This window comes from Opisthorchis viverrini (genome assembly GCF_000715545.1).
Source record: "Opisthorchis viverrini unplaced genomic scaffold opera_v5_11, whole genome shotgun sequence".
NCBI classification, from domain to species: Eukaryota; Metazoa; Platyhelminthes; class Trematoda; order Opisthorchiida; family Opisthorchiidae; genus Opisthorchis; species Opisthorchis viverrini.
In genome coordinates this window covers 2,335,625-2,346,445 of record NW_008751667.1, presented here as the reverse complement: position 1 = coordinate 2,346,445, position 10,821 = coordinate 2,335,625, and the positions used below count along the sequence as shown (strand labels likewise).

Sequence of the window (10,821 nt, the reverse complement as noted above, 5' to 3'; positions counted from 1 at the left end):
TAATATTTTCACAATCATTACTATACACAGAATGAGTGACCTTCTGTTCACTGCCGAACTATCAAACTAGGTCCCATCTTTCTGGAACTGAGGTTCTGTAAGCCCTAGAATATATACCCATTGGTTACTAATGTGTATGCCCGACAATCCGCTATCGTGTCAAAAGCTGATCGACTACTTCATTAGTAACCCTAGTGAGTTGTTCTAACAGGAAACGGCTAACAGCAATGGCGCCAAAATACCTGCTCCCAGTCACACAATCAAACAGAATATAGCGCCACTTTTCATTCACTCACGCGACCCCAATCAAGTGGTCGCACATTTTGATTAACCTCTTGAGGTTTAAACACTCAGATGGAAGTTTCACTCATCGGGCGAAATTTTCGTTGAAATTCCTGAAACTCCTTCTATCACCAGCAACTTCCTTTATCCTTCTCAAGTGTCGTCCTCAGTGCGGGAACTTCCGGTGAAAACAGACCAAACAGTCATTTAAAGGGGCTGCTAAAAACAAAGAATCCAAGAGATTTCTTAGTGGCAATCACCGTGGCAAAGAATATGCTCTGAAATATTGTTAGCTTAGGTGAGTCTATTGGTTCTTGACCAGGTGGTTGTTGATCTGTTCGCCGAGCTTGGCAAATGACCAGCAAATTTTTCGTCACCATGCGAGGTGACATCATCAGTGTGCAGGCAGGTGGGTACTGTAGCGGTCACTCACTAGATCACCCGTCGCAACTACTCAAGCCACGTGACGACTCCTGTCCCACTTGCAAACCTTAGTGATGTGACTTATCGTTTGGGGACAACTGTTGAGAGTTTCTGAGCGGAGTTCCGGACGCGGGGCGTGTCTTCTCTGAAGTATAGCTGCTGTTCCGTAGTCATCAGTGGAACTCGGTCGAGTTCATGACCTGTGCGCGCGCGTGTGTGTTGGGCCGAGTTGTATGCCTATTTATTGTGTACGGCGTGAAGAGGGGGGTCCTTTAGTGTTTGATGCTTATACGAACATAAATACAACTTGACACGATCTGGTTGAAGCCTGGCGTGTGACACAGGTGGTAGCTGCGTAAACAAAAGTGGATGGGAATTTGTAGTGTGCATCTTGTCAACGAAGGTTGCAAGTGGAACAGGAATCGTCATGTTGTTTGAGTACTTGTGACACGTGTTCTAGTGGGTGACCACTACAGTACCTTCTGTTTGCCTGCGTGCACCTATATAGCATTTGAAGACTATTTCCTTGCTTGACTGACTAGTTGGGTGACAGCGTTTCTCGTGAATTTATTGATCCGTTCATGCGTTGTGTTTTGCGTTCATTCGAACCGACTGGTCATCTTAATATTTTCTATATCTATTAGTTTTGGGATGACCAATTGACTCAAGGTAGTACAAACCAAAACGCAACAAAGATTACAAACGGACCAATAAATTCATAAAAAACACTGCCACTCAACTAGCCAATCATGTTAAGAGATAATAGATAGTCTTCAAAAGCTCTTTTAACGCAGGCAGGCAAACATAAGGTACCTACCCAAATGCGCACTGATGTTTCCTTGTACGATGGCGAAACATTTACAAGTCAATTGCCAAGCTCGGCGCGCTGCACTGTTTTCGCTGTGCAGTAAGAACAGAATAATATGTTCGAACATTGAACATAAGAGCTGGCTTATTTTTCCTAATTTACGCAAAATGGTTTATTAGCAAGTTTGAGTCATACATTTACCAACCGAACAGCATCAGGACTCACCTTGCTTCTACCATAATCTCCGAAAACTAGGCCATGACAGCTGTCAACGCGAAATGCACCCAAGCACGACTCCAAAAGTTTCACATAGTCATACTTCCACTGCAACACATCTGAGTTGAGCTTCTTCGTGTAACTGTAATATGGACAAATGAAAAGTCTGCATGAGGGGTCAACTTTTAAAAGAAAGAAAAGAAAAATAACCTGTATTTTCAAACCGTTAGCCCATGGACAAATGTGCCTTGGTTCACATGGGAAGATTCTTTAAAACGTCTCCCATCCTACTCAACATGTACCTCAGTTTGAGTCGCCCAATGCGTGCCAAGCTCCAAGTCCAATAGACCACATCGTCATAGGTTGGTGTAGGTCGATTACTTATTTTCTCTAGATCCGTGGATTCGGATTATGAGTTTGTTCGATGGTTCTTTTGGCTGCGCTTGTGGTGTTTTGTACTTTTATTTTGCTTCCACTATAACATTATGTATTTTGTCAACTGCACAATCGCTTTTTGTTTAAATACGAAGAACTACAAAATTGCGCACTCGAGCAAGTATACACAATAAATACGTGGTCACGTGCTCTGACTATCCTGATTTTGCTCGCACTTACAGCGGTCATTCGCGAGTCTCATGTACTAACTCTGGTGCCAAAACATTTCAGACATCTTCGGAATCTATTATATGTGTGAACTGTTCAGAAGAAGACCCCTGGACAACCCTGACTGGATTATTGTTTATTCGCTGAACTGGGCTAACGATGAACTATTTTAAGGAGAACGATTACTAGTGAGTCTGTTCAATCTGACCTCTCCATTAATGTATATTCAATCTAGCATTATTATTTTTATTCCTTCGCCACAAACTCCTGGTAAAGTACCTTATTGGGTAGCCAGAACACTACACGCTCTTCAGTGGCAAGCGAAAGGCATACACCTCGTCTGGCAATTGCGGAGCTCTCGGACCCTAATGTGAAACAAGTCTACCTATTGAAGTCACTTTTGGACGAAACGTCTTGTGGTAGTGACTCCTGTTGACAGATGCATCCAGCAGCCTTGCAAGGTGTTGAGCTGCCTGTGAAACGGTACAACCAATCAGACCTAAGCAGTGAAGCTCGAGCTTGAACATGTATTGCCCCTGATCGAGAGTACAATACCGCCAATTAAGAAGATCATCTGCGCGGATCGGGAAGCTTGGTGGATCCAGAACGCTGAAGGGATGATCGAGGCTAGAAATTCTGCGAATGAGCCCAAAATGTTCCAACTGATATACAAAGCTGGGCCTTATGAAGCATCTTGTGAGCAAATAAGTTACTGACGACAGTGACCCACTTATCAGTAAAAAAGAGCCCCAGAATCGTTGCCTTGAACACTTCCAAGGAAAACTCAGCCGGAATTCCTAGCTCAGGACAGCGGGCTTGAAACCTCCGATGGCTTCTGATTGAGTTGGGTTGCGATGGCTCATGATTTTGACATGATAGTTGCTCCCAACCAACATTTCAGTCAAGGAAGACATCTGGTATAATGGCATTCGATTTTTAAACTACGAGTGTGATGTGGTTGTGGAAGTTGAGGGGAAATGTGTCATAAGTTCGATTTCCGCATATCAGAGTACACTCTTCGTGGATGATAATTTTATGACAGCTGTGACCCTTGGTGAGCCGAGAAGAACTCATCTACACTTGAGAAGACGGAATAGTTTCCACTGGAAACTCATAAGTATATTGAGGAGGGAAGGTTTCTGAGATTGAAAACAGTGGCCTCAGCTTTAGAGATCTTCGGCATAGAAGCACATGCACTCTTATTGAAAGGAAAGACCTGTTTAATGTGGATCAAACTGAGCTGGTGACATTTGGCTGTGATGTGACGGACATTTGTAAAGCTGATCGTTCATTTGGCTCCCGCAGACTGAAAAACACACTATAAGTGTGTCACTGTTCCCAAGGTCCCAGTAATCGATCAAAAAGACTCGCTTCACTCCAGAGAAACCTCAGTTTATTGCTGCTAATCCCCGGGTTTTTATCAGACTACAAACAGCATCGTTCGCCGCTGTTTGTGTGTTCCAATCACCGTTCAGATATGCTCACACGTGATTGGCCCCTATATTATTGGCTGACATTTGGAGTCGGTCGTTCCTTGCCCGAGGGCAGCTACTGTTTTGAACTGTGGCGCTGGCCTAAACAAATCGTTCTAATCTACTGGATGATCAAACCCAAGTTCGTTTGCAGTGAAAAGCTCCGTTGACAGTCTGGGAGCACGATTCCTTGATTCCATATCGCTATTGACCAGCATTACTCTCAGCTCTGATTCCGTGTTATGTGGTATCCTCACAGCTAATAAACCAAAGATATATTTTCCCCAAGTTTCGGTTTGATCATTAGGCCAACATACGAACTCTTTCGGCAGTTCCTCGTTCATCACTGTCCATGTAAATACGACTCTAGAGCTCGTGCAGTTTTATGAAGCGCTGTGGTTGCCTATTCCTTCTACTGACAAGTAGAAATGATATTACAATATCTGCATGAGAGCACATGAGTGGACAACTCCTCAGACTGTACGATGTCTCCTTACTCCAAGGACACCGCGCTAAATAATTTCGCAAAAGTTACCTAAAAACCTCTCATCTGCGAACACTCATTTATTGTTAATAACCTCATTACCTTCAGTCTGTTGGAAGTCTGCACTTTTTCTAAGTCTAGCTCTTTGATTTCACTGGCTCCCGGAAACATATGCACAAGTCTGTAGGATGGTGGAAAGTCGCCAGTTTTATTTAGGCCCGCGGAAATTCCTCACACAGTAGAACATCAGTTTTTTGTGGTTACGGAACGGACACCAGGTACTAACCGTACACGCACATCGTTTCCACACCAATCTACCAAAGCTAGTTTCTGAATCTTTATGACTTTTTTGCAACTTTACGTAATATACAAGTCTTTCTGATTTCGTTGAATTGACGGCTGCGTATTTCTGCCCCCACCGACATTTTTAACGGCGGTCGAGAAGTTGGATCTCCATTTCCTACGTTTCGCTTCTTCTTTCGAATCGTCCCCTTGTCATACCACGGCGATGTTGAACAGTCACATCTGAAGTGTTGCTGGCTGAGGAACATTTGAACACCTGTAGCCATTCTTGACCATTTGCCAATGAAGACGTATTGGTGCCACAATCTCTCTGGTTTAACTCCGCTTATTCTGAACTGAATATCTTGTACCCCACTATTGATGAGAAGATGTGGGCATAGTACTCGTACGGGGGAAAAATCTGTCGCGGTGCTCTGGCATTTTTACCCTGTCAGCTCCTCAAAAGAACAGGTTATCAGTGCTGATTGACATAAGTGACTCTGGACCGTGCATCCAGATAGTGAGTTAAGCTTAAATTCTACTTATTAGCAGGAGTAGCCAGTTGAAAGAAACTTTAAAAAGCAACGTAATGAATAGCGCACCTCATCCGATCAAGAGCAGTATTCTGCTCCGCTGAGTGAACTCAGTGGACTGGCTACACTCTTCCGGTTGGCTTAACTGAAAACAGACGGCGAATGACAGCCTACCAAATGCAAAAGTCAGTTAACCACATACTAACTGAATGTTCGCTCCAAAAACCTCAGTACGAGCGTGGGCCAAAGTGTAAAGCCCAAATTCGTCGAGTGTTTTTAGAGGGTATGAGGCAAAATTTTATGATTCACACTAACCTATTCGATGGGGTAGAATTAGCGGGAAAGGAACACATGAACTCGTAAGTCTTCAGCTCTCAGTTGAATGTCGAAATTGAAAAAAAAACGAATCAACCAATTTTTTGTATACTGTTTGCAAGGTTTGAGTAGTTTGTAGTCAGCCCCATTATTAATCCCAGCGTAAAACCGGAGTTAATGCTTGACAGATTAAAGACAGATACTGATATGTGATTTATGTTAGGTGGGGTTGTCCAGTTGACGTTGTTTACACAATTCATGGCTCAACTTGGGGTCAGCAAGTGTCTACTGTACGAGAATGACTGCATAAGACAGAAGGTGTTCATCCAGAAAGTAATATCATGTTGTCTATAACGCATTTAGCATGTTTAGTGGCATCCTTACTATTTTCCTTACTGATTTCCAACAAGGATGAGGCGTAGATTATTTTCACTCACAGGGCGTAACGTCTATTAAACTACTCATAATTAACGTTTAGTTCACAAGGTGTCTCAAATTCGTGCGAACAGCTACTGAGGAGGCTCTCACATGACCTTGGAGCAAAGAACATTGAACTGATGTTAATGCAAGTGTGTCGCAAAAAAAACCAATTAAACAGCTATTCACTCCACTGGAGGTTCAGATCTTGTAGTCAATAGAGAGTGAAATTGGATAGCTCGAAAATGATGTCTCTGCCTGATCCAGAAGCATTCATTTTACAGGACAAGATCGTGAATCAGCCTACTAAAAAGTGAGTGACGATGTGCCATAACGCAATCATTCATCTTTGCAAATGAACCTGTGAAACGCTTGGAAGCCAGCGGGTCACCAAATGCTGGACTAGCTAAATGACTATACGTTGCCAATCAACACTGAATGTGCAAACTAGATTTTGGTTACACGCTCGAAACCGGGTCAATCGATATTTAGGTACAGTGGCAGCGATTTGAAAGGTAATACACTATTTGTGGCAATGCTTCGACGATTGGCCTGATGAGCACAAAAATTCAGATTCTCTGCCCATTCACAACGGTATTCATGGCCAAAAGTATGTACTGAAAACGGTCACACTTGACGTGCTTGATGTTGGCCTACTCAAACATATCAAAGTTTGTAACCTAGTCTAACAAGTAAAATTTTCAAGCTTTTCAGCTCCATCAGATCAAGCACTGGACAACACTTCTTCCTTCTGTGCCGTTCTGAAGACAGCAGGTTTCTGAGAAATACACTCATTTGCAAATCAATTCGTTTTTCACGAGTGACTCAACTGAATCTCTTGTTTGTGGTATTCATCTGCGTCTCTCATGAAAACCAAATGGATTTGCAAGCGAGTGTAGTTCTCGAAAACAGTGCAATTTGGGTTCAAGTAGATCATAAGGTTGACGGAAACTCGGGACTGCGCCTACCTGATGAGCCTCAAGAAGGGCGAAACCGGTCGTGGGCTGTCGAAGAGTTTTCCTTGTGAGTAGTTTCCTTTGTGAAAATAACAGGTTTCTCTGGATACAAGGTATCTGCACTAGTATTTCTTGACAGCCTGTGGTTTTAGAACAATTAGGATTGTCCCCCCCCCCAATGAGCCATGACATATTTAGAAAAGTAGACAAAGACTTCCTTTGATAACTCCGGGTAAAACATGACGGTGTTGGTGTACACATTTTTCATTCGTACCTCTCGCATACAGTGCCCTCTCTAACGCAATTCTACGTCTCTGACGTTCACAAAGGTCTCTGTCACACAGAACAACATCGTGGCCTTTCATAAAGGAAACTGACTACATGCAACATCACAAAGACTGTGTATATAACTGCATACATCATGTCCTTACTCGAAAATTATCACAAGTTCGCTTCACGAAGGCGGCTAACTTTCGCATTCTACCATGACTACCAAGAGCTTGCTGACCAACATGGCATTGGGAATGGAATTCTCGCACAAGATTTAAGATTTCAGCCGACTGTCGCGAAGGTCAGCCTTTAACTCCGGTACCAATCAACTTTTAACATAGCTCGCAAGACGTCTCATCAGTGGTCATATTAGGGAGATGAAGCGTTGAATATAAAACCTCAGGTTAGCCTCAAGAGATGAACAGGATCTCAAGACAACCTAGGCACCAACACCACACCATATTAAATCCGAACAGCCAAACGAACCAAGGACTACCAAGGTAACTAAACACGTTTTGGACATTAACTCCAAAGAATTGGGGTGATATTCCTAGTTATATATATATATAACAAGGCTTCCCTATTAAACGTACTAACTGTTAATTTAGCGTGCAACGAGACACCTTATATTCCTGGTTGATTATGGTTAATTGGTGTTAAAAATATCCATTATTTTTCACGGTCTAAAACCGTGCACATTGCTATACCGAGCCACGGTGTTTTTCGAGAAATATACTCAGCAGCAAATCAATTTGGTTTTCACGAGAGACTCAACTGAATCTCTCGTTTATGATATTCTACAACTGAATGTGCTGCACACAGGCCTCCTCATGTTTCGCAATATATTTTCATAAAGGAAACTACTCACAGGTTTGCTGAAAATCTTCGACAGCCCACGACCGGTTTCGCCCTTCTTGCGGCTCATCAGGCAGGCGCAGTCCCTGAGTTCCCGTCAGCACTTGAACCCATATTGAACTTTTTTCGAGGAATACACTCATTTGCAAATCAATTTGATTTTCACGAGTGACTCAACTGAATCTCTTGTTCGGTCGCTTGCCGAAAGCAGTTTGGGACTGATTAAGTCGATTAGCGTGTGATTTTAGTGAATATAGAGCACAAAAATTATCTCCAATTTGATAAGGAACCGACTAGTGCTACGTTTAGGCAACTTGGAGAATGCAACCTTCGCCAGGTAAGGAAATGAAGTTTGAGCTGGGTATGTACAACCGCACGATCCATGTGTCTCGTGTTATGAGCGAATGAAGTACACCGTGCTTGAGCTAAAATGTGGTCTAGCGGTCAGACGTCCGTTCCAAAGTCAGTAAGCCTGACGGCATTCTCACAGGGTCAGTCCAAAGACAAATCGTCAACTAGAAACCGATCCCTTTGGGTATTTTATTCACTAGATATTACCAAGATCCCCCGTCTCCATGTCCTGTCGACTAGCTTATTGCTAACATTCTTCAAAGTCACCTTTGACGCAGGCAGTTAACACAACTGTTGCATAATACTGGGTAACCAGTTTCATGAAACCAATCATTACGTGTTCGGAAGGTAGTGAAGTTCAGCTTATGAGGACTGGCAGATTTACTGAAAGCCCTGACGGGTCCGCTAAACCAACTAGTCCATTGTCGCACTGCCAGCAAAAAAGAAGCTGTTCCACTCATCTTGATCCGTCTCATAGGTAATCAGGTTGCCGCGATTTGTGTGGTCGTTAAAGAGAATGCGAACGCTATATCAGTATGTGAGATTGAGGGGCATGTACGACTGAGTCAAAGCTGTCTACCTTCATGGCTGGTAGTCATGTTCCCACGTCAGCTGCTGAGAGCCATAAAAATATGGGCAGCTGCACTGCATGACTGTTCACACTGACCAAGCAGAGTATATGACGGTCGGAGTTTCACGTACGGGTCTTTTTTGTATGCCACTGAATGGTGGTGGGAACCCAAACCTAGAGTGGAAATTGCTATCTGGCTACATATTTTTGTGGTATCTGACGTCATTCGAACCTTAGATTTATCCACAACAGATTTTACAGTTCATGTTGGGCAGATTCGCCGGAATTCTCATCCAAGTATGTGCGAATGCCACATACGTCTGGTCTGCTCGCAGTAAAACCTTGTTTGTGACCCCTTGGAGCCAAGTCGCTGGATCATAAAAGATGATTTCGCCCTACTTCTCTGCGTCTCTACACACCTCAAATAACCTAAAGCAGACAGATCACACAGTGTGGAACTCAATTTATCAATCTAAAGAAAATCCTCACCGGAACAGGGCTGCCGGTAGAACGAGAACAAAACAACGCCGTAAACCTACCGAACTTGTTTGGCGCCGTGATCAGTAAGCATGTGTTGCACAGCCGACAAATCTCGCACTTCGCTGACCAAAAAGTGGAGCTTCTTCGTGAGGATACGCTGCTTCTTTTCCATGTCAATTACCATGTTGCGCAACGTGCTATTCGTAACGTTTTCCATTCTACAACGATAACAAACGAAACGGGTTTGATGAGCTTAAATCCCATTGAGGAATAGGAGTGGGGGCCAAAACCGTAACGACTTCCACGCTAGGTGTCGGAGAACAGATGAATAGAGGAACGTTTCGTGCAATTGCCCAGATGAAAGGGCGGTTTAACTGGTAGCAGCGAAGTTCCATATTGAATTTTCCGGTAGAGAAGCTGAACATGGTCTAATTTGCGATCTTAGAGGAAATAAAATGACGCACATGCAACAATAATACAACTTTGTTGTAGTCAGCCTTAGGCATTTGTTGTGGCTGTTGAGTAACCAGACATCTGCAATCTACACAGAATGCGCACATCAAGACAGAAATGTCCATCAACTTTGAGGTGGCTCACTTCAGCCTTCATCTTCTGCCCCTATTGGGCAATGGCTGAGTTCAAAGGCTGATCATACAAGAGCATTTTGCAAGAGTTGTGGGTAAAGCAATTCGTGTTAGCAATATTTTGACTCGGCCACACTTTGTCATCTATCCAGGTATCGTTCCAACGTTCACAAGGACACATGTTTTGGTTCAGTACCACCAACAACTGATACGTTCGTGATAACTTTCAATAAGCTCGATACAGTCCCGTTTTGATTACATCAAGAGGACTAATAATCAGTCAGTAATGCTCACAATCAAAAGCACCGAATCATTACAATGACGATATATTGGTTGATTCTTCAATTTGTCAAATGCAGCCTTGAACTCCGACGATTAGGTGAAAGGTCTTCACCTCGTCACACAAAGTCAAATGATGTTTTTCTTTTAGTTTAAAACCAAGATTTATTATTAAGTAACACTGCTTGGGAAATCGTGACCACCCATGTGCAGAGTGAGAATAATTGAAGGAAACAGGTGGGCGAAAGTAGGCATTTTCCGAACTCCATGAATGATTCTGGTTTTGTTCATCATCATCATCATTCTGGAGCTGCCGGTATCAATAAGAGCTCGGACAACAACGCCGCTGACCAAAATATCTGTTGTCATTATCATCGACAGCATGACATCAGTGTTCAACACCGATGCTTCACTGCCGTACAACCATGACTTATTTGAAAGCCTTATTGTAAAGAAAAGAGTAAAGGTGGACGGGAGAGGGACTTAGTGCTAGCTTAAAACAATCATTCAGAGGTGCCTACACCTCCAGACATTCACTCAGCCAATCTGGATAGAAACTGACAACAAGAACGCCACTGATATCGGTTGACAGCCATATCTTGTAGTGTCTCCAACCAGGCACAGTGAGGATCACGCGGTC

At 43.3% G+C, this 10,821-nt stretch overlaps 1 protein-coding gene across 1 annotated transcript in view; it reads right to left on the bottom strand.

Annotated features, from left to right (window-relative positions):
• Window positions 1-10,821, bottom strand: part of T265_01081 (hypothetical protein) — a gene marked incomplete at both ends in the record, with an annotated part of 137,052 nt that overhangs the window by 76,289 nt on the left and 49,942 nt on the right. Inside the window, 2 exons of the mRNA XM_009165024.1 lie at window positions 1,739-1,871; window positions 9,378-9,570. Of these exons, the coding sequence (XP_009163288.1) occupies window positions 1,739-1,871; window positions 9,378-9,570 (326 nt within the window). The remainder of the gene's footprint in view (window positions 1-1,738; window positions 1,872-9,377; window positions 9,571-10,821) is intronic.